This window comes from Anarrhichthys ocellatus, unplaced genomic scaffold (assembly GCF_004355925.1).
Source record: "Anarrhichthys ocellatus isolate YVR2014 unplaced genomic scaffold, GSC_Weel_1.0 scaffold9, whole genome shotgun sequence".
Lineage (NCBI taxonomy): Eukaryota > Metazoa > Chordata > Actinopteri > Perciformes > Anarhichadidae > Anarrhichthys > Anarrhichthys ocellatus.
The window spans coordinates 935869-960354 of NW_022280039.1; the positions used below are offsets into that span (position 1 = coordinate 935869).

Consider the following 24486-nt stretch of genomic DNA (forward strand, 5'->3'; position numbering starts at 1 on the left):
AAAAGACAGACACGGGGCACAAGTACAGCAGTTATTAGTTTCCCCCAAAAGTTAGAAAAACACAAAGAAAAAAACAAGGTGATTTTAGGCTGATATGCAGTCACACATTCACCTCCATGAACATCTCCAGACGCAATGACCTAAATGTATATCCTTTACAATGCATATACACATGGTATTCACCTCCTATGTCAGAAGTAGGCCTACCGACCAATTTAACAGCATGTATCCAGTCATGCAGCGTAACCCAGAGGTGTTTCCTGGAGTTCTGTGATGTCATTTATTACTGACAATACAAGTTTAAAGAAGCCACAGAACATAGAAGAGCTTCTGAAATGTGATCTGACCGACATCCATGAAGCTGCAAGAGGCCGCATGCTTCTGAAGATGTTGATGAGTTCAATTCAAAGAGCATTAATTAATATCCCGACATTGGTGGATTTGAGCACAACTGCCATTAAATCCGTAAAATTAATAGTAATCAGCATCTGAGATAAAAAAATAATAATTGTTAACCTCACAATATTCACACAGCAAACTGGACCAATTTCTCATTACTATGCCAATTCACCACTGACAGCAGTTATTATTGTTCTAACCCATACTTTAGTCAGTTATCAAGGTTTATACATCTTGCTCTCAAATGAAAAAGCTCGTGGTCGTAGTAGAAACAATGACAAGAGTTCACAGAGTCATCTGTGGAGGAAGCACTGGAAGCTGACCCAGGAGCACTGATGACACGGTCAGTCGTCGTTGAGGAGGTCAGAGGGAGAAAGGAAGGGACAGGAGGAGGAGTTGAGGACCAGAGTCATCATTAGGCCTCCGTTACCCGCACTCAGTACTTTCTGATCAGGCTGAACACACAGCGGCCCACTGCTGGGTTGGCGATGCTATGCCGCCATGAGATACTGATGGTAGAAGAGGCCAAAGAGGGAGGTGGAGAAGAGGCAGGCAGCAATCCACCAAGTAAAGAAGGAGAAGAGGCCCCGGAAAAGCAAAGGGCTGAAGACAGTCCGCAGGCCTCCCAGAGCCATCGACAGCTGGGCGACTGACGCCCGGGCTCCCGTTTCTACCACTGAAGCTGGTGTTGGGGCTGCTATTGGTGCCGCCACCGACACATAGTCAGAGTTAATGTCATAGACGCAAGGCAGGTCTTCTTCTTCGGGGTAGACCCACCAGGAGTGTCCACCTGTAAGAAACGAGACAACGGGTGACCACGTGTTGAATTTATGGAAGGCAAAGCGATACACTGGAAGACTCTCGAGCAGTGCAGGACTCACCTAAGGTTTTTAGCAGCAAAGTCGAGTGCAGCAGCATCACCAGTGGTGCCACATACTGTAGTGCGATTACACACAAGTAGTAAAAAATACGTGCAACCTGGGTGAGATTAGAGAGGAAGAATCATTTTACTATGTCACTTTACACAAACTGTGTATCGTGCAAGACACGGAGCTTTAACACCACACACAGCTGCTTTCTGTTTCTCTTCAATCAGCGACTATAGGAATACAGCAGAACACAGCTCTACTGGCCAATATCCATATTAATAATGTTATATCTTATAGAACAAAGGGAATTTTAAATGACTATGAACTTTGCCAGACATTTCCTCTCACAATCGGTCTGTTTTTCAACTAAACTAAAAAGCACACTTTGTTGCGCCATATATTTTAAATATGACATAAATGTATAATAATATCTGAACGTGGAGAGTATTCCTTTATTGAAAGAAAAGCAAAGCACGGCACCGATGGCGTTTCTCGATGCCGACAGGCTATGGTAAGTGTTTGATTGACAGATGGTTCGTACAATCATCTGCCACATATTCGTTAAAAGCGCCGGCCCTTCTCCAAACAGTTTCCAGTGACGGCTTCTCAGATGGCTCTGTGTCACAAACCATCTGGTGGGTCAGCTTAGGAGCTGATGTGTTTCGCCACAACACTTTCACTGATAATGTATCCAATTCCAAGTGCACCACAGGTGGGCTGCATGCCTCCTGCATATTGAATGTCCAGTGGGCAGATGACTGAGTTTTGTGCTCTGTTCCTTATTTCACAGGACAGGGTCCTATGTGTCTGGATTTGCATTTAATAAAAGGGAAATTGCCTCACTCCTAAATGTCTGCAGAACCAGCAGGGTGGCTTCATGCAGGCGATAACTACGCATCATAACATTGCCCTGTCTCTTAATCCACTCCAACAGCATGTGTTTAATGGGATAAAGTCATCATTTCGCATTTCTAAATTGACGCAGAATTGCAGACGGATATATTAAGGACCATCACGTCTTTTATCTTAATCACCATTTTCTGCAGGTCGACGGTACTTATCCGTCCCGCCTCCTTCTTCATCTGGTCCACGCCCTTCTGGGCCAGGTTGAGGTAGGCCTGAAGATGATGTCTCATCATAGCGAGCCGGAGCATACACATCAGTATGATGACCCACAACCGCAACGTATCAAACGTGTCCTCGGTCATCCTTGTATAAATAGAAAGACAGGGAGTGAGCAACAGAGGACACGTGATGAAGGCGTGACGGTGGGTTGAGAACTCAACACATCACGTTTCTGCTCCATCATGTGGATCGTATGCAGAAACTACAACAGGGAATGACAGCAAAGGAGTCATAGACAACTCACAACAGACAGTAAAAGAGGGGGAAAATGAGAGGTAGAAAAGGTGAAAAGGGGCTTCATCATGGCGGACCTTGATGGAATCAGTCATTTTTAGGTTGACACATGACAGAATTCAAACTCGCAACAAATGAAAGAGGCCGTCTTAGAATGAATAGCTAGCCAACAAATGACAGCGGTTAGAGACACACTACAGAGCTTTCCCTGAGGTAATTTGTTTATAGTCCAATTTGAACCCACGTAGACAACGTGTGTATTGTCACTTCATCTACGAGCTGAATACATTCCTTATCTCGTTGAACAATTCCATTTTCATAACTGCCATTGCATTGCTTACATTGTTTCCACAACAAAAGCCACAATTACTTGTATTTTGCCAGCGTGCCGAGGTTGTCCCATCCCTCTTGTTTGAATGGCAGGTAATTAGCTCGCTAGATATCAAGCGAGTCCCACTGGCTTGCCTACCAAGTACGGCTCAAACAACGGTTCACCTTCAGCACAGTTTTGTTTGCAAAAGAAATGTTTCAGCAATCTCATGCATGAGCTATAAAGCCTCAAGAAGCATTAAAGTAATTTAGTTACTTGAAAGTTTACAAATAGTGAACTCAACAACAAGAAGGTAAATTATCGTATCCGCAAATGAGTTCGCCTTTGAGTGCAAATCAAATGCAGCGAGTACAAGTTATGTGCCAGAATGACAACATCAGCTGCTGAGGCATGTATATCTGGACCAGACATTTAAAAGGATTGTTGGAACCAGATAATTACTTACAAAGGCACACTCTCCTTTTCCAGAGTGGGGTTCATTATGTAGTCCTTGGTAAGGGGCTTCACCCACAGCAGGACCATGATAAGAGGGGACAGGAAGTTGATATGAAGCAGAGTCCTAGAGAAAAAGGGAGGTGAGGGAGAAGATGCCCAGTTAAACCAATGATGATGCTAAACACTATAAACCACTGACTATCAGAGGTCTTATGGGACACTGACTGTAACTGTACAGTCAGTGTCCCATAAGACCTCTGATAATCACGAAAATATCTGACCACGGAAGGAAACCCAAAGAGTGATTGATAAATATATACATACTTGCTAAGAATAAGGGGGGGAGGGCGGGGGGGGACTAGCTCACTGAAGTCTTTGCTTTTAAACCTCAATTTGAAGTTAACATAATGAGAAATAAGGTCCATGCTATCCATGACAGGGGTGAGAAGATAACCACGGCACAGATTTCGGAGGGCTTGGAGATAATCCCTGCTAGTGACAGTGTCTGAGGGTGTAAGCTCAGGACAGTTAAGAGGGGGGAATGGAAGAGGAGGCCATTTTGGAGAGTCTGCAATGCCAAAGTGGATTATCTAGATGTGACGTGCTCCCTGCTCTGCACCCCTATCGTGGTCATAGACACGCCACCCAGTCGGTTCTGAAATAGAAACCTGGCCTAACTGAGGAAGCCTTCATCTGACTCACAGGGTGCTCTCTCTCGTATCTGACACACTCTGAATAGGAGGAGACAAGTACAGCTGCACGATATTCGGCTTCTTGGTACTCCAAGAAAAGGACAGTTCGGTATGTGGGTACAGTTTGAACACCTTGTGTATTACTTAAGACTAAAATCAAAGATATAGCAGACTATCCTGACGTTTTATCATTCTAGACATGTATATTCCAATGAACTGTTCTTCATTTATGTGAGCTGAAAAGCAAGTTGTATGGGGTTTTTCCTGTTAGGTTACCCTATGGGGTAACCTAAAATACCACTGAAAATGAGTGAGGTTAAACACACTGAGGGCTGAGCCTAGAAATAGTGCCACAAGAGCAGCTGTAAAACATAGAAGCAAAAGCAGAAAAACAAAGCACATCACTGTTTTTCCTGACCAGGAGCTAATCATAAAGGTTGCATTTCAACAAAGAGTTTCTTAACTGTTTACATCCTTATTATTAAGGATAACATCAAATGTTTTCAATGGAAAAAACACACGCGTGAAGACAACTACTGGAGTGGACTCACTGTGTAAATTTGCCTGTGGTCAGATTGAGAGCATCTAGGTGCATCTGGGCCAATCGTAGACCAGGGAAAGTTAGAAACGCTCCAATCAGGGAGCAAAGCAGGGCCAGGATCAGCTTGAAGGTGAGTTTGGATATGGGACCCCTGTGAAAGAGAAACCAGAGTGAGATACCCCTGTAGATGCATGAGTCATAAAGAATTCATGAAAGCAAAAATAGTTTGCTATTGTTATGAGAATACAGATTTTGTACTTACTGGGACTCTAAGCCCTGGTGCTCCAGAAACTGTAAAGCACTGTCAGAGAAGTTTGCAAAACCTAAAAAAAAAAAAAAAGTGAATAAATCTTTCAGACAGACTCACTCACTCACTCACTCACTCACTGGGGCCAAAAGTATTAACACAGTGGAGCACTCACCCGTCTCCAGACCAAACTCCAGGTAGTTTTCAGTGATGATGAGAATGGCCATGGCTTTGACAAAGAAGAAGAAAGCAAAAGTAATGCAGAGCGAACGCTCGCCTCCTTCCTCCAGCTTGAAGTAGTGGGCTGTCAGCGAGAAAAGGGTCTTACTGTGGGGACACAGTCAAGGAAAGACATCTCCAGACAAGGGAAACAGAAATATGTCTTTACACAAGTACACCGAGTTTGTGCGTTCTTGCAGGCCGTGTAAACCCTCAACCCCTAAATGTCACACAAACACAATGTGAGGGTCTCTGGCTCCAATACGTGCCATCGAGGACGTAATAATATGTTACTCTGCCCCCCCGTCAAAGCTGTAAGGACAGAGCGTGATTCGAACGCCAACTTTGTTTGACATGGAGATGAAAGTTTCAGTTTCAGGTGACAGAATGCCAATTTTTCACTCTCTTTTATTCCATTTCAAGAATGGTATTCAATTCAGTGAAGTCTTCTCTTTCTTCCCAGCCCCTAACCCCGTCTATTCAGCACTGTGAAGACAGCTGTATAAACACTCACAAGACAAGTTCAAGCCAGCACGAGGTTGAAAAGAGGTGTTTGAGCCATCATGTGGTGGGCCACAATAAATATAAACATTGGCCAAAAGATGAGGATATGAAGTAACATTTATACATTTCCGTAAACAAGGGGGGGATAAGCCATTAGATGCAGATACCTGAAGAGCACGCTGCTCCGGGGTAATCAGTGAAGGTTAAGGCAGCAGAGTGCCTTAATCACCAGAGCTGAAACAGGAAAACTGAAATCAAGCGTCCCATTAACACTTATATTGAGCGAACCGATTCCCTCATCTTCATCGTGCTATTTCATCCGTCTGTCCTTTCCCCCCCCGAGCAATATCGGGCTGTTGAGCTGCGAAAATGGGGCCTCCAAATCCCCCGACGTAGGCAGGAAATGACACACCATCTGACCACGGTCAGCCGACCGCGAGCACCGGAAAGATTGATCCCTATGGTTGGTGGCAAGGATAATGCATATCATTTAACCAGCATTCAGTGCAGCAAACCATCAGGTAGCTGTGGAGGATAAAGGTGCCGGCAGTAAAGCCCCGAGGAGCTCGAGCAGTCATTTTATAGTCTCTCTCCGCCACTGCTGCATCCACACAATCAAGCTGGAATTATTTGCTCTCTTATAGACGAAGAGATGTTAACTTGTGACATATATATATACATTGGACGGCGGAGAAGAATGTAAAGTGAAAAATAATGATGTGCAGAGAAGAGTCCATCGAAAATACATTTGTTCAGCTGAAACCTTAAATGTTGCCAACCCACCGACACAAATGTACAGCGTAAATATGCTCCACAATTTACACCAACACAGTGATGAGAGTTAGGATTCTGATTTTAAACAAAGGCTGACCAGGATCTAAAGATTAACTGATGGAAGGATACAGGACAAAAGCGAGTACTAGCAGGCTCCAGACCACACTGATGTTCATCTCTCCCGATGGCTGAGCCACGCTGTAGTAGAGCTCGGTTATCAAATAGACCACAGTCGCCGCTACGGTGAAATCCACCAGCCACTGGAACTCTGGGAAGTAGTGCAATGCTGGGGGCATAGAGAGTATATTTTAATAATATACACAGCAACGTTCATGCAAAAGTTATGTGTGATTGAAAAGTAATGTTTAAACTATATTCATTAGACATTCATACCTAATGTGTCGACTTCTGCGATGCATTTCGTCTCCAGTTGCAGATCTATGTCCTTGGGCACGGTTAGAGACTTATTGTCTATGTGACCGTTGTACTTCCTAGAGATATGCAAAACAACGAGGATCAGGAGAGCAGAAACAAGCAACTCCAAAATGCAAGCAAACTGAATTTTTACCCTGTGAAGAAATACACATTATTTAATACATAATTACAGTAAGTCGGGGCACTTTTTGTCTCATCTTGCCTTTTTTTCAATTGATAAGAGGCAGCCGGTCCACCTATTCTGCACTCAATGCAGCTCTGGCATCCAATGTTAATAGTTGGCAGAGTTACTTTTTATTAGTATTGATATAACTGGACTCTTCCATGACCAGGGGGGAGTGTGGGGCTGCAATACACACAGCAAGCAGCGCTAAATCGCTAACAGCAGGCAAATGGAGAGCTGTTCTTTAGGCTCTAGCTGTCTGCTGGGCCTCCTCAGTTCTGTGCTTTGTTTGTTCAGCCCTGTGTGCGCCCTGGACTCACAGGACAATGCCACTGTAAGACTCTCGGCCCAAACATGCCCTGGACAGGTTTCATCTGTGAGGCACCTGACAGGAAGAAGAAAGGGGGCTCAGCATCACCCCCCCCCCCCCCGACTGTGGGAGTCAGCCGTTTAACAAAGGGAACGGAGCTGCATGGCACGAGCTGGCAAAGGGACAGTGGTCCATCTTTTTCTTTAAGGGATTACTGAACATGTGGCGCTAGAGCGCCTTGACCCGCCTCATACAGGGTCAGAGAAAGGACTGCGCCACAACACCGCTAGGCTAGAAGCTGGACACAGCGAGGAACAGTGAGGATTAACTTTCTGTTGAGACTTGAATTTAAATTCACACTTAAAAAAAAAAAAAAAAGGAGAGTACAAAAGAAACGGCACTTAATTCACATGTTCAACATATGGTTCAACTTCCACCTGCAGCCTTAAAAATCTAATAGTAGTGTTTTTTGAATTGCAAAGTAGTCTTGATGGAAACTCATCTTCCAGAATCAAAGCTTGACATCGGACCACTTTGAAGACATAACACTGTTTGGGGGAAACGTTGACTTCGGAGAAGATGCAATCCTTTTAAAGTGTCATCCCCTAAAATAGCCCGATAGTAATGGCTCCAAAAACAGGACCAACTTTCCTCACATCCACCAGACGGGGACACTTCTAAGCCCGGTTGCTCTGAGCCTCGACGAAGAGCCAAAACAACAAAAACAGACGTCTGCCTCCTCACTTCAAACGGGCCTTAAATGAGCCACATAAACACATCAGCGTCATCTGTTTGCCGACATGCCTGTGCTCTCCATCCATCTCAAAAGGCTGCTTCTCATCTTCTCTCTCCTCTCTGATGAAAGGGGTGCCTTTTGTACCTTCTGTGTGCCACTGCATGCATTTCCCCCAACTCAAAAACAATAGCCCGTCTTCATTTCCCCCCCACACACACACCTACCTGTCTTTCTTCTTCTGTCCTTTTTGTTTCCCAGCTAAGCTCCTCAACTCATCTTCCGTAGGGTGCTGATACCACCGCAGACTGTGAACAAAGAGAAGGAGAGAGATATGGATTCAGGCTGGGACGTGGACAGACGGAAAGACTGAAAAGAGGACACTATAAAGCACATTTTTCAAAGAGAAAACACACACACACACACACGCTAGATTTGTTGTCCTACTATGCAACAATTATAATATACAATATAAATCATATTGATTCTGAAGTATGGAAATAGCAGGTAGAAGTGATTTTGACATAACAGATATGTTTGTATACATTTGTCCGTGCACTTCACTTACTTAAACATCATTGAAAATGTGCTTTTCAGTCACATTGAGTCTTTATTCTATGAACATAACATGACCCAAAGTCTACATTTGTAACAGCTAATTAACTCCCACACAACACAGACAATAAACAAGATATTTCTCAGAGCTTTACTTAATATCAGCGACTCCGATACATATCTAAAAAAAGCACTTGTGAGAGGCTTTACAACGGCAAGGTCGTGTGGCTGGAAATAGGAGCTAATTTAAGAGCATCCATTGGAAGCGTGTCGACACACTCCTTAACTTTAGGAACCCTCTAGTCAGAGCATCCTAAGAAGCACTCTGCATGCTAGAGGAGGACAGAAGGAGCACAGCTCGTTGTCCCCTTGTACATTCATTTATGTACATGGAAATTAATTACTAAATATTCTGGAGGGACACTCTAGGCTTTCTGCTTCGGGCAAAAGTTTCACAAAAATGTTTCAAACAGTGGCCTGAAAAGAAAAAATGATTAATTATCAAATGTGTTCCAAGAAGTTGTTTACTAAAAAAATTAGAGGAAAAGATGAGGGAACCTTGTTCACCGTCCTCTCGGGTCATCCTACATGTTGATGCCCTTTGGTCTTTGCAGAATGATTTAACGATTACTTCTCTTTGAGTTCACGTTTAGATCCTCATTGTTCTGAACGCTTTCAAATTCAAATTAACTTCTCACAAGACAACCGAGAAAACGGTATCACTCAGAACAACGTGTATGGGACTCTTCCTCACCTGCCACTGCACAGTAGCCATCTCGCGAAGGAATAATGAGGTATGATTTTCTGAATTACACTGGCCATTACCATGGTAACCACCAGCTGCACACCAATCACACCCTGTGGAAAAAAAAAGGACCGGGGGGGGGTTAAGATCACATCGAAATATGAATTGCACATGCCATAAAGCAGTTACACATATGAAGTACAGCTTTATGAGGACTTGAAGCACGACCAAACGTCCCATAGAAAGTGTCTCAATCGTCTCATTGTAAATAGACTTGGTTGGTTGTGTTGTTGGTATTGTCATTGTCCTCAGAGAAGGATGTAGTAATACTCTCAGTAACCATGACCTTTGATCTTTCCTATAGCTTGACTATCAGGTCCACAAATCTATTTGTGCATTGACATAAAATGTGCTCAACGCATGCATAGTCCAAAGATGATAAAGACTGCATGGCTATGTCTTCTGTGTTTGGTGCTTGATTAATAATGCAGCCTGAACTAGATTGTCCTAGATGAAAGACCACAGCATGTTTCTTTAAAAACACTGTGGGAGGGAAAGTTGTTGAAAGATTAGGCTCCATAATCTTGATTAAGAGCTAGCGCTCCGACACAGAATGACCTTAACTTTACTGTAAACAGAGAGTGCACTCTGTGTTATTGTTCAGTCAACAACAATAATAACAACAACCTCGTTAGATTCCTCAAATCACTTATTTTCATATACATATATTAATATATTGCCACATTTACATAGATAACATATGTATTACAACAATTTTTAACACCCGAATTTTGATAATAAGGGATTTAAATCGTTAACTCACCAACTACTGTAATTTGAGTAAATGCAGTGGTGTAAACACAATGTTCACTAAACTACATTCTGTCTGCAACATCTGTCACAATGTGACAGGAGAATGAACAGCCAGCGCTGCTGCGGTAGGGACCCAAAGATTTAGCAACATGACGAGCTCAATATCAACCCGGCACACTGAGATCAATATTCACTTAGGCTTAAGAGGCCAGAATCATTTCCACCATGCTGCGCTTTCATCCTTTCACTGTAGGTAAGGTCTGTGAGTACGTTTGTCCTTTTAGCAATCATTAGGAATCATTGATATCTGTGCCTGCAGACACTTGAGCAAAGAGAACCAATTAGCTAACTTTTCCCCATTTAAATATTTCCTTTTTTTCCGTCAGTCTTACGTCTTTATATCTTCTATAGCACCTGGGCACGTACACGTTAATCTACTCTTGCAAACTCATCACCTGAATATAAAAGCAATGAGTCCTGCAGCCTTCTCTGTTTTGTCAACATTCTGTTTACACATCAATATATTTGGCTAAACAAAACCTCCCTCCCCTGACTCTGCTCAATAGAGCCTACATTCACCATGAACGGCTCATTAAAATGATAAATTCACTTAGCCTAATGTGTGCTTTGGTGGCAATTTAAGAATAGTTGAACATTTGGTATAGAAAAGGAAACTAATTCAGGACTCAAACTCTTAAAAAACAGTACAATACAGACTCTGCTAACATGCAGATTCTTAAAATGTGCCCTCTGGGTCAGACCCTCATCTAGCGGGTGCTTGGCCTGTCCTGGGAAGCATGAAGGATACTGTTCATGTTCATAGTGTGTGTCGTTCTTTTTTAACTGAGCCTCTCCTGAATACAATGCCCCAGCTGAGTATTCTCAGGTTTGCTAATCTTCCACTTGAATTGATTTTTGCACCATCACCCCTGTTTTGTTAGTAAAGCCTTCAGCATCTTTACTTGTGATTTCAGCTCATTCTTATAACAGCCTTGTCTAAAAAAAAAAATCTGGTTTTGGGCTTCACTGCAATTAACATGCTAACCTAATCTCACATAGATCCTGCTTATAGCATCAGGCGAACTTTCATCATAGTCAACAACTCTGCACACAATACCAGTAATTGTATTTCTGAGAGACGGTTAAACCTCTGTCAGACTGCTTTGGGTTCAGGAGCAGGAAGTGAATGACACCGAGGCAGGACAGATGATGACCCGTACACTAGACCTACATTTGGGATTGGTCATGGGACCCCCAGTGACACTCAGCATGGGGTTAGCTCCAAAAGCTAAAATCCAGACCTCTTCTGGAGTCACAGAGGGGAGAGTGGGTGACATTAATTTGGCAATTATACTTGGTAAGATGTGATGCGTGACCAAACACAACCTCTGACTCAAAACATCCACCGGGCAAGTAATGGTCACGATATATATATATAGGTCAAAAGCAGACGGTCTTAAGTTTGGTGGATGTTGACCATTCTCTGTGGGAGCCCCGCAAAGATCTCAGGCCGGGGGGAAATTGAGCCAGCATGGACTCTCTTATCTTTCCAAGTCCGTTTGACCCCCTCCACACAAAAACCAAATGAAATCTGCAGGGGGTAGAGAGTCGGCGCTGCAGTGATAACCACCATCTTTAAGAGCTCAAACACCTCACTCCTACTTTGCCCATGAAACTAACTTTGAAGCAGTGAAACCTCTCATTGACCGATGCTTCTCCAGTGTCATTCATCTCGACTTTTGTTGGGTGTATTTAATCCTTTGAAACTTTTTTCAACTACTGAGTGGTGGAAATATTAGACAACATTTTGTAATAGAACTATTGCAGCTGTGGTTAGAGACGGGACATACTGTGTATCGGAATGGGCTAGGGAACGACGGTAAGGGTTGCCAGAGGCAAATATTTTGAGAAATTGGCAACCAATTATTGGCCTTTGTTAAAAAGTGGTTGCCACTGATGGCAACCACTTTTTAACATGTGAAAAATAGGGACAGTAAACCGCAAAACATGCACCCCAGTCTCTTCACCTGTGTTTGAGAGGAGACAAGCTAATCCAAGACTTTAATACTGAAGGACTAATGTGGTGGGAATCAGTGCAAAGGTCCAAAAAAACAATAGGAAGAGAACCAATGAACAAAAAAAACAGTGACTTGCTGGATTCCTCTTTGAGGGATCTGTGAAGAACATAACAGCTGCACTACTGGTATGTTGTGAACCAGGAACAGAGAGTGGACACATTAACACTAAAGATTAAAATTATGTAAACTTTGTAAAGAAACACAAATTACAATTAATTGTTTGGTTACAGAATTTAAGGTTTTATTCATTTATATTACATCTATATTATTAACCTGGCGTATAACTGCATAGTTATACGCATAGTTATACTGACGCTTTGTATTGTAGTCAGAAACTAGATGACATCCTGGATGTTTGTCATGTCTGCGATATAGTGTAACTTAAGGTTGTTTTTTTGTCACCCCTTCCACTAGTTTTGTATACACTGGTGCTAAAATAAACAGGAGGACGTTAACTCAGATTGTTAACTGCTTGTTTTAAAGATGACCTGCCTGAAATGTGTGTCCAAGCTGCTGTAACAGAGGGATTCAGCAGAATGTGGACATTATGATTGAATGATAGGAAGAAAAGTCACTCACCTAGTAAATAGTCATGAAAATAATAATTGAGTTCCCCAAATTGTTAACTAGCATCCCATCTTACTGTTGATATTGTCAGATTTAGTACTGGGTGTGTTGAGATTCAAGACACAAACTGTGTTTTGGAGGAAATATGAAGATTATTGGCATTATTATGCACACTGGCATGGATGAATACAATCAATCATAAGTGCCAATTATTTGCCCAGCATTAAAAAAATGTAAGGAGACATACACACAGTGCTTTAATTAATTAACTATCAATTTCACTCAGTAAGTTCACAATGCAAACATTTTCCAGACAGGTTTCATGAAACCCTTGAAGTGAAGGTGAGCACACCTTGACTTCTCCCAAAGGTATCCTCCTGCCAGCTACGTTAAGCTAACTGCATGCTGGCGCATTAAACTCATTTTCAACATCTAACGTTACCCTGAAACTCTAATGTCAGCAAAGGTACCCCAACACACTGTATGTGAGTGAACCCAGTGAACGGATCTAAAGCACCATTAACATCACTAGACTAACATTAGCTAAAGAGCTAGCGTTACACTGGTTAGCCGGCTACAAGTACCTGCTCTGGCTAGCAAGCTAAGCTAACGTCACACTGCACTCACGATAACAAATTGGCTGAAACATCAATTGCTAAGCAACGTTACCGTAATTTCGGCATGAAAATTGATGTCAGCGACTAATCATCTATCAATGAAGTGCGAGGAATGTGAGAAACCGTTAGGTCCAGGTGCTGTCATACTCACCATGTTGATGCAGTGCAGCTGAAACGGACTTTACCCCAACAACACTGAGCACCCCGAGTCGGAAATCAAGCGGCGAGGAGCACATAAGCCTTTCTTGCGATGGTTATGCACAGAATGAAGGGGTTTCTTATTCAAAGTGTCATCCTTATTCTTGCGGAGATGGGTTACATCGTCAAAAAAATCAATGGATTCAACCTCAGTTACCGAGTATTTTCAACTGCAGTAGAGGTCACGCTCAAACTCCGGGTAAGAAGGTGTCTTCAGATATGCCTGTAAACAAAGAGTGCAATACGAGGATTAAATTATTCGCATTCTCACAAATATATAAAAAAAACTATGATTATGAATATATTGCACGTACTTGTATGTCTTTTAATTCTTAATTTGATTTAATAATTTTACAGACGTTGTATTTTTTTATAGGATTAAACGAGACCACTATAAGCATTGGGACCTTGACCGCCGCAACCGGAAGAGAGAAAAGATACACCACTACACGTGACTGGCAGTGGACAGTGGTCACTCCGACGACTTGGCAAATAACACAGTCTCCCAGTTTCTCCTTTTGTAGATCTGCCTCTCTGGATGTGATTATTGGCAGCATGCATCATACTTTGCGGCTGTATCAACTGTTTAATTAATCAAGCACTGTGGGCTGTTTCTACCCTTAATCAAGGTGACTGTTAAGGGAGGCTTGACCCTCAGTCTTTGCTACTCAAGTTGTTGAGTACTATAAAGTCAATAACTGAGCTGAAAGGCATATCAACTAATAATTACAAAACTCCTTGCTTTGTTGACATAGTAAGGCCGGCCACACGTGCGTTTAGTGCATGTTAGTGTACGAGTGTGCCCCACTGGTTAGCTCACGACCGCTGCTCTGCACTGCACTCATACAGCTGATAACACCATCCAAAGTTAGCACTGTTAGCATCGTGCATCGTTGAGCCGGCACTTTGAGAGCCGTTGAGAGGCAATCAAAATGCTTTAAATCAAACTTTTTTAATGCAGTAGGGTGTACTGCATATGGAGTACTTTTCCATTAAGTACACATTTTGAGTACTTTTTTCATCACTTTAAATGAGATTTTGTCTGTTTCATTGTTTCATAATGCACTGAAGTCATAAATGAGTAAAGATCCCAATAAAAAATCCGTGAGTGAGGAATTATCTGTAAAGTTAACCAACAATTTACCATCAGTGGAATTTACTGTCAGTGGTATTGCTTACAGTGAGACTTTTCTCATTTAATGTTAGTTCTTCATATATTTAGGAGAGAATTAGGCACATCAAGTGTCAAAACTTAATTACATTAATAAAAAAGTGTAAGAATAATATTCTGTATTCTGTGTATGGTTCAGACACAAACAAATGCTGAACACTCAAACACAGTAAACAAGCTTTTGCATTTGTGCTTGCAACTGTCGACACAGAGTGGCTTGTACATCAACATGTGGGTATAAAAGGGGCTATGCTGTATTTGCACATGCGCAAACGTTGGCTAAGCCCTCCTCTCTTATTGCAGGGAGACCTACCCCACCCCTTTGATGCATCATATCAGCCCCATATTGCATGTAGACACATACACACACACACACACACACACACACACACCGCAGGAGTGTGTATCCACGCTGTCTCAATCTACTCTCTCACACGTTTCCCATGTAAGAATACATAAATTCAGCCCAGAGGCCTTGAAGGTATCTTTCTCAATATTGCTGTTTACTGATGATGATGTCAGTAATGAATGCAATTAAGTTAAAGTAATACACAATTTATTTAATTTATATCAAGACACATGAAATCTTGATGATTTTGGAAAAAAAAGGATGTTGTTTCACAAAAGTGGCTCTAGAGAGACACTGACGATGTTTTATTTCAGTATCTGGGTTATTCCATATATTTCACACTGATTTCCTTTTCATTTATAATTGAAGGGAGTCTCATACTGTACATTCTCCTCAATGTATTCCATATCACACTCAGCACTATTACTGCTGCTTTTAGAACTGTATTCTCGATGGAGCATGCTTTTTTTTTCATTTCTTATTTCAGTGTTGTCTTGTTCTTTTTAGTCAGGCTTGTTATTTTTAGATGAAACATAATAGCCAGGATCTTCAGTGTACTGTTAGAGTTTCACACCCTTTCCCAGTGTTTAATCCAGATGACATCTCCTCCATGCCTACTGGTTCCTTTGAGGTTCAACTCACAAGCCTTACAATAGAAATATAGATGATGAGAATATTACAGTAAAAATCTCAGACTAGTCAATCAAATAGACTCATTGTTCAATGTCACGATTCATTTTTAATGGCAGCACTTTTTGTGTGTGAGTGCTGGTGAGCATTAAACATCGTTTCCTTCTTTTATTAATCAAACAACAGTTTGAAAAGTGTGTCACAGATCTCAGCAGTATACCTCGAAGCAGAGGAGGAAAGTGGAACAAAAATCCGTGTCAACTCGTCACCAGTGAGACTGAAACTGGTTCAGAATGTAATTCTCTTTGGTGCAGCGCCTCCTTCTCCATTCTCTGTAATCTACACGAATGCAAATCACAATGCAAATGCAAATACTACTGAATAATTTATGTGCAGCGTAGAGTTCCTTCACAGAAAACCGGGAGCTTTTTGCTTAAATAGAGTAACGTGGCATTCAGAACACACATTTGGTTAACCGCAAAGATATACCATAGAAAGTCACTGTTCAAATTTCAGTTCAACAATTTAGTGACGGTTTTGAAGGTATCCGGATTAAATATCCAGTATGCACAATCTATTTCTGGATGATATTATCTCAAATGCAGTACTCTACTGTGTGCTCTCTATATTACTGAATGCTGGACAAAGTCAAGCTCTGCACACATCAAACAACAGACGTGTCTTTATCTGACTGGTTACACATTTAATTTGATTGTCTGTTCTTGATTGCTTTGTGGTGTCGATATGTAATTGGGCCCATGTAACGGCAACAAGAAACCAAATTATACTTGAAGTGATTGTAGGTCATGTCTAACAGTAATTTATTTATTTTTCATTGATTTCCGTGTTTAGTGCAGCGGATTGTTAAATACCTCCAACGTACTGTATGTAAATGTCAATCCAAACCACAGTTGACATTAGATCCCATTTTCAGACACCACAGTGCCTTTGCATCCAACACAGCAGCAGCTCCTTTGAATGTTCCTTTTCAATACATCAATCTAATTTTTGTAAATCAAATTGAAGCACATGCAGATTGCCTTTGTATTTTGTTTGGACACTGGGAAAAAAAAAATGTACACCCATTACAATTAATGACGTTCATAAACACTTGAACACATACATTTTGTCTTTTTTTGAGGAAAAGAAAAAGCTTCCGTTTCTATCCTAACGCGTGGCTTTGTTAAGGCTTCTCCCTCGGTGGTTTTTCCATCAGGGATTGTAATTTAGCAACAACATTCATGAGTGGGCATGCTCATTTAGCCTGCGTCTGAGCTTACACAGCTTTAGAGGGATGAAAGAACAGATCCTGGTGGAACAAGGCAGTGTATGCTATAGCTAAAGTGAAAACATTGCAGGCAGAGTAACAACTAATCCAAAACTTATCTGCATGTTTTTTTCAGTGACATTCTGCAACATACAAGTTTTTTTGTCATGGGAAGAGTATATATTTTCTATTCTTGATGTGCTTTAGGCTAGTTTGCAAATACCTTACATCGTCATACTACACTTACATGGGACTGAAATTGTTTTTCTAAACATGTTTAAAATATCCCTATATTCTAAATTATTTTCATATGTTTGCTGATGTATAAACAGGTAGGAGAGCATAAAGATCCTTATATTTCACAAGTGTCTTTTATATGCATACTTTCATGCCTAAAAGCTGACATTATTGTGATTACTAGGGTTAAAAATGTAAATTTGGGTGCATGGTAGTTGGACAGGTGGAACAATTGCTTTGGAGGAGGGCAACATAATAACAAAAATAACAATAATGATAACAACAATAAACAACATTGCTGACATCGGTGATTTTTTATAAAAGTAACATCAAATCAGTTTTAAAAATACTGAAAAATAATATGGTACACTACAATCTTACATAATAATGAATATAAAATGGTCACAGAAATGTAATTAATTTTATGCTCGGTGAGGCTGGCTCGGTAATAAAATCTCAATATAAAATCACAATTATATTCTGGGGCTTTCTCTTTGTAAACCATGATATGAATCTGTTCAGACTGAAGAATTATATCTCTTTTTGGGCCTCTCCTTAATTGTTCAAGGATTTTGATATTTCATATTCATAGTATCCAAAGCTACCAGGCCATGTTAAGATACAACAATGAACGAATATGTAAATTTCACTTTTGTTAAGTGTGACATTGAAACTTTTATGCTCTTTATTCTTATAAATTCTCAACTTTACACTGGCAGAGTTTATGATTTTAAGATGTGCCAAAATTTGCAACCGATATCTTTTTTTAATTGAGTTGGGTTCTGTGGTTATCCATTAGGTCAGATGAACCATGTACACCAAAGGTTGTTTTTTTTCATCTTCTATGTTTCACACATAGAAAGTCAACAAACTACGAATGCAACATAAAGCACAGTGGTGTGCTCGACATCGCATTAGCTTACCGGCAGTTACCACCTCTCTGCAATCCACAAAATCAATTAATTGTAAAAGTGTTCGGATGGGTGTCGCCATGGCTCGTTTAACAGTATTTTTGTCTTTTTTACTGCATATTTCATTTCCTGCTATAAACTCTATTGTCTGTCGAAGTCACAGGAAAACACTACAGAGCGCCATTGCAGCACCAGAAGATATTAATGCAGACCCCCCCCCCCCAATTGAAGACTGATTTATATCGGAATTAGACTAGTGTGTGAATGTGTATGTATGTGTGTGTGTGTGTGTGTGTGTGTATGTGTGCATCTAGCAACAGACACAGAGGAATAAAGGCAGAGCTAGAGGAAGAGAGAGAGAGAGAGAGAGAGAGAGAGAGAGAGAGAGAGAGAGAGGGAGAGAGAGAGAGAAGCTCATTATAATCAGGCAATTATGCTGGCAGAATTAGAAGCGTCCTTATTTTCTCTTGTGGCAGCCTGAGTGTGGAGACGCTTTTTAAAGTGACTGCAGACTAATCCATGGATATGACTGACTGTCCTGTGCTAAAATGGAGCATCTGTAGTCGTGTATGACAACAAGATTTGCAGGTAAAAAGCCTGTGATTTTGGCTTTTTGGAAAACTGGTGACTCAAGCAAGGCTCCCCAGGTTCTGGGCTCTAATTTGCATTGATGAGGATTTTTTTTTCTTTCTCTCCTGCTTGAGGTTTTCGCTCAGCGGTAGTGAGAGACGAGGGCAGCTATACACGCCTACAACTCAGGACCGTGGCTGTACACAATCAGTGCTTTCCAAACTGCGGTATATAATTATATTGCATGTTTCTTTGAGACATTTTATTCAATTTCATGTTGGTATAGTATGTGCATTTCTGCTGTTGTTGTTGATGTTGTTAAGTATCAGTGACAGAGTGTGTGTCTGTGTGTGTGTGTGTGTGTGTGTGTGTGAGTGCATCATGTATGCTTTATCCCTAAAATTGGAATACATTTTCATTATAAATTAGAATGTTTTGAGGACACAAAAATATTTTTGAATAAATGGGCTGTCAAAATATTATGGGGTCAAGAAATATTGTAAATAACATTGTGATATGATTGATTTTGTACAATGTATAAAAAATACAATAAAAGTCTCACTAAGTACACCTATTTGTGAAAACTCTTAAATCCAAATAAATGCACTGTTGTCGTTATTGAGTCAAGATTTGACAAATATGTGATTGTGCACCGATGGCATGTTTGAGCTAAAGACTTTGACCTTAGGTCAAGGGTGTTTGACCAGCATTTGACTCTTGACCTCTACTACATGTCCTATCAACTGGCCTGTTAATGCGTATTGATCTTCGCTCCCTTGAGACAGAAAGACTGAAACATATTATTGTCAGTCTTTTTGGTTAAATTGTTTTACCCCTTTTTAAACACATGCAAAGATATTGAAATACGATGTTTTTTTCCATTCCTTTATAATTCAAAAAGTCCTGACATCACAACAAAACAAACAATGATAATTTTTTGCAACATTTTGCTTGAAATGACAACATATCGAAGATATAAAGACATCCTGAATGTCTGTCTTGACACATACCAAACATCCCACATCTCCCACCCGTTTTCCACTTGCAAAAAATTTGGCAATGGTGATTGCCTGCCTGTGTGTTGGGGGGGGGGATGTTAAGATGAAGTGGAATGACGACTCCCTGAAAGTTCTCAGGGAAGTGCCTGTGTCTGGCCATGGAGCAGGCAGCTGATTTGGGATAGGGTGTTAGCATAACAAAGGGCCTGAGCCTGTGAACTTGGGGCACCTTTCGACCCTGGCGCTGTGGGTATGAATAGACTCCCGGCCTCCCCATAGAGCACCCCCATGGCTTGCCTGATCGTGGCTAAATTGTTAATCAGGGTAATTTAATATAGTTTTCAATATGCCTCATCTCTCATCGGGAAAGCATTCACCGCCTTCTCGCCTTCCCGCCCAAAAAAAAGGCCCCCACTATTCAACCGGGGCGAGACAGGCAGCTGCAGGTCTTATATCCTTCTCAATTGAAATGTTCAAACATCAACAACACGAAGGCCTCAGCCCTGTGTCTGTACGTGTGCGTATATGTGTGCATGTGCACTGTTCTGTGTAAATCTGGACATACACATACAGTTGTTGGTGAATGACCGTGTGGGTGATGGAGAAGAAAAGGCGTGTGATAACTCCGACGCATTTTTACTGTCCAGTTCCTGGCCTCTGAAACAACTGCGGGGCCTCACCATCTTCGCTTTCCCAAAGTGCAAGGCCACATATTTACTTTGACCTGTGCTCGGAAATGAGGAAATGAGGCAGTGTCTTTAAGCTCCTACATGACAGACAATCGCTAGCATTTTTTCTCTCTAACCTGAGAGAGAATGAGGTCACTGCGAGCAGTAACTCTCGGTCTCAGGACAGATGACGTCAGCTCTCCTGGTAGAAGTGTCCAGTAGCTGAGGTGAGTCATCGGACTCCTGGCCCTAGTTTTAGGCAGTGCGAGTTAGAACAACCCATCCACCCATCCACCCACACACACACACACACACACACACACACACACACACACACACACTTAAAATCACACATGCACACACAGGGCCTGCTGGGTCCTGACTCTACCATCTATAAATACATACTGTAATCGAGAATGACTCAGACACTTCATGGCTCTCTGTGGGGAGGCAGAAGATGGAGTTGGGAGGACAAGGAGTCTATCGGAACAACAGAAGAAAGCTAGCGTGACCCTGTGTTGGTGTTATCTTCGTGTACATTTTAGCTCCAAGGCAAGCTCAGCAATGGCATGGTGGCAGTAAAATGGAGGGCAAAGAACAGGAAGTAGGTTTTTTTCAGAAAGTGAAAGCATCCCGAGGCCACAGCACCGTGTCCCGTTTACTTTGTGTCCCCATCAAAGCATGATTTATTAGGATTATCAACACAGGGAACATGTTTCTGTTGGTGGTGGCACTTAACATTGATTTTCAAAATGATTCTTCATCGCCCTAATGTTAAAAGTAATTTCTGCACCGCTGCTATTTTTGGCAATGCAACGTTACACCATGCATCATCTAATGTTGTTATTTGACTGTTTCATATTTTCTGTAGAATTTAACAGTCATGTATGAGTGAGAAAATGGCGTTACAGATTTGTTAAAGTTTGTGAACATTTAGATTATTTCCCTTGCCCCACACTGATGCAAAAATACTTTTCAATACCTTAAAAGTAGTACTTCAGTAAAAATACAGATTTTCAAATTCAGGGACAGAGTTATGACATACAGTGATTCAATTAATCTGTGTGTCACAGCACTACTTTTGAACATGAGGTCCAGTACATTTCTGATCAGGCATCTGACAAAAAAAGGGTCTGTTATCTTGTTACATTTGTTTGTTTTTGAGAGAACATCTTTGGATAAAATATTGAAATATTAAATCAAACAAGTTTTTCTTTTTGATTTTGGGTAAAATAATCATTACATGAATCGGGAATTTATAAAATAATCATCAGAATAATCAATGAATAAGTCCTTTATCGAGTAAGTGAAAAAATAATCACAAAATTAATTGATTTAAAAAATAATTGGTAGGTGCAGTCTTACACATCACTGACACAGACATGAAGTATAATGTTTTTTTGTTTTAAAAAAGAAAAAAGCACCCTAAAAACATTGCATATAAAGCCAGTTAGTTTTGCCCATTTATAGCATGTATGCAGTTTTGTGGTTATAAACTGCTATATGTTGCTTTACTCATTATGTGCTTTATTACATACTCAGCCTACTATTCCGAGAGAGTCCCAGCCAATATAAGATGGTTACGAAGTGCAGATGATATGATTTTGAATGATGACACTCTGTGGCTGATTTATTAATGCACTGTCGACACCAAAATGTATCCCCCTTATTTAAAAAATGTTCTCACCTTTTCGGTAACTGATAAAAGGTTTTGTTCACATCCTTGTCTTTTAAAAGTGTTTTTTCCTGGTCAGATAATAGGTGTTGGCATGTAGACAATATAACAACGTATTGATGCACACATGTAGTGCAAGCAACTAATTAGCATAACACCTCGCCACGAGCAGACACTACGAGGAGTCTCAGGCCAGCAGACCGTGTTCCCTTGTGGGCCATTGAATAGAAGTGGCCTGCTCTTGTGTACTCGATCTAAACCTGTATGTTAATTTACGCTGTGTGACGAGATGATAATTCATGCCTAAATCACCAAACTGCACCCCCCCCCAAACCCCAAAATCCAGACATGGGTCTATGGGAACCAAGGACCCTAAGTCAACATAACACCTGACATATTCGCATCACCCACATTGAAACAAATTAGTTAACCAAAATAAAACAAACTGAAGCATCAGTTTAACTAAAGATTGCTTTATTCTTTATCACCACTTATTGTTCCATATTCCTCCAAACTGTTTGTACAATAAATAAGCAGCATTTACTACGTGTTTGATTTTGTTGGTTATTATGTGTTAATAAATAGTAATATTCTCAAAATATTGTCATCATATCTGTAAAATACAGCCTCCATTTTTTTTCTACTCTGAAAGTCAGTAACTGCTACGTACATGCTTGTAGTCCAAGTTTCAAATTTTGGATGTCACAGTGTTTGTTGTGTGGCTAGTACGACAGGAAATAGAATTTATCAACATGGAAACAAAAGGTATTATAGGCCCCTGGGGGGACAGGGTCTAACTGGGGTCAGGGCTGTGGGGCCTTGTCTAGACGGCCTGCTTTTGTGGTTGCCAGGTCTTAGCCTCCATCTCACCCTTTCAATAGGAGAATTTGACCCGTGTCTAGCTGCCGTGGGACTCAGAGAAAGGAGAGATGGATTGACAAGACAGTGGGAAAGCAGTGAAAGAAGTTTTGGGCAATTAAGTAGCGACACTGAACATTTTAGTGAGATCAAATTAGGAAATATATTTTTACTTTTGAACTCTCAAGTTACTTTGTCTCACAGCCTGGGATTCACCCAAAAAATGGGCCTGACTGACTTCAGGTCTTCCTTCAAGGCTTAACTTCTACATCTTTCCAGTTCCTCTGTATGGGTGTGCCACTCCAAACAAAACTTAATACAGAAAATATCTTTTCATAAAAGGAGTTAGAACCAACCAATGACAACACCAATAGGCAAAACTCCAACGCAAAACACCCATTATTGTAAACGCCAAATTCAAATCAATCCCTCCTACTCTCTTAGCTCCTGTCTTGGTGTATGTGGAGGGTGCAGGGTGGTGCTGCGGGGCATGGTATAATTGAAAGGCAGAAGAAGAATACTGCTTGTTTAAACCAACCAGCAGGCAGTGAGAGCATGATGGGGAAACAAAGCCGGAGCCCCAGGAGCGTGTGACACGACATCACTAATGGCAGAGCAGAGAGGAACACTGCCTCTTGTTTAGTTACCCGTAGTCCTTGTGACAACCAGCAGCTTGAAGATACGACACAATTGGCAGAAATTCACAAATTCAAAATCTGAAGTTTGCACAGCTATGTTGAGTTGGTTCACCAGGATCTGACAGAGCTCTCCTGGGTACTGGTTCCAACGCTTTATTCCATTTTGTTTAAGAAATATATTGTCAACCATCAGTGTAATATAAAGAAATTAATACATATTTTGTAGCCATGATGGCTTCATAAGTGTTGATGTAAATTGAATTCCATATTTTCACCTTTGATACAGTTTTCAGGCCGCCACAAACACATGATGGAGGGCAGAAGGAGCACTTATGGATTCACTTGCTACGGCACATATCACTCCCTTCCATGTACAGTACCTATATACTGTAAATACACATAGCTGTGGACAGTAAGTGATAGGTGAGTGAACAAATTATAGAGAGAGCAAAAAAAGCTACAGTATTTAAACCCTTCCATTCCACATTGCTGTTGTTGTTTTTCTTCCTATGGATGAGAGTTTGACATGGGCTGAATCTCAGCAGTATATGCTACAGCAGCTGTGAATTCCCTCAAAGCAAATCACCAGGCATGTCTGTCTCTTATTGACCCACATCAGGAATCCCCACCCACCACCTGCAAGACGGCGGCTCATTTTAGCCAGCAATAAATATCAATATTACATATCAATAAACCCATCTGAGAGGTGGGGAGAAATAGCGGGGAGGAAAAGGAGTTAGATTGAAAGGGGGTAGGATGGATGTGAGGAATGAGAGAGGGCAGAGGAAAACGGGGAGAGAGAGAGAAAGAAGTAAGAAGAAAGAGAGAAGAAGAAAGTGATGGCTGCTCGTCTGTTTCGGCCCTGTGGTCTCGTGCCTCCTGGGATAGCCGAACACTCCGTCAAGATTCTACACTTCAAAATCAATCACT

At 41.2% G+C, this 24486-nt stretch overlaps 1 protein-coding gene across 1 annotated transcript; it reads right to left on the minus strand.

Moving 5' to 3' along the window:
• Nucleotides 1–213: 213 nt before the first annotated feature.
• tmem161b (transmembrane protein 161B) lies at nt 214–13772 on the minus strand. The gene is made up of 12 exons (XM_031849553.1): nt 13538–13772; nt 9321–9424; nt 8239–8319; nt 6764–6861; nt 6500–6656; nt 5049–5200; nt 4889–4949; nt 4637–4777; nt 3404–3517; nt 2303–2477; nt 1281–1377; nt 214–1189 (listed from the first exon to the last, which is right to left on the minus strand). The coding sequence occupies exons 1-12, from the start codon at nt 13538–13540 to the stop codon at nt 891–893; spliced, it is 1482 nt and encodes a 493-aa protein (XP_031705413.1). The 5' UTR covers nt 13541–13772; the 3' UTR covers nt 214–890.
• Between the last annotated feature and the right edge of the window lie 10714 nt (nt 13773–24486).

What these genes read in the sequence shown, in the direction of transcription:
- tmem161b (XM_031849553.1), bottom strand. An exon ending in GGACAGAAGAAGAAAGACAG is followed by an intron (nt 6,862 to 8,238) that starts GTAGGTGTGTGT and finishes GCATATCTCTAG; the next exon opens with GAAGTACAACGGTCACATAG. An exon ending in CGCAGAAGTCGACACATTAG is followed by an intron (nt 6,657 to 6,763) that starts GTATGAATGTCT and finishes CTATGCCCCCAG; the next exon opens with CATTGCACTACTTCCCAGAG.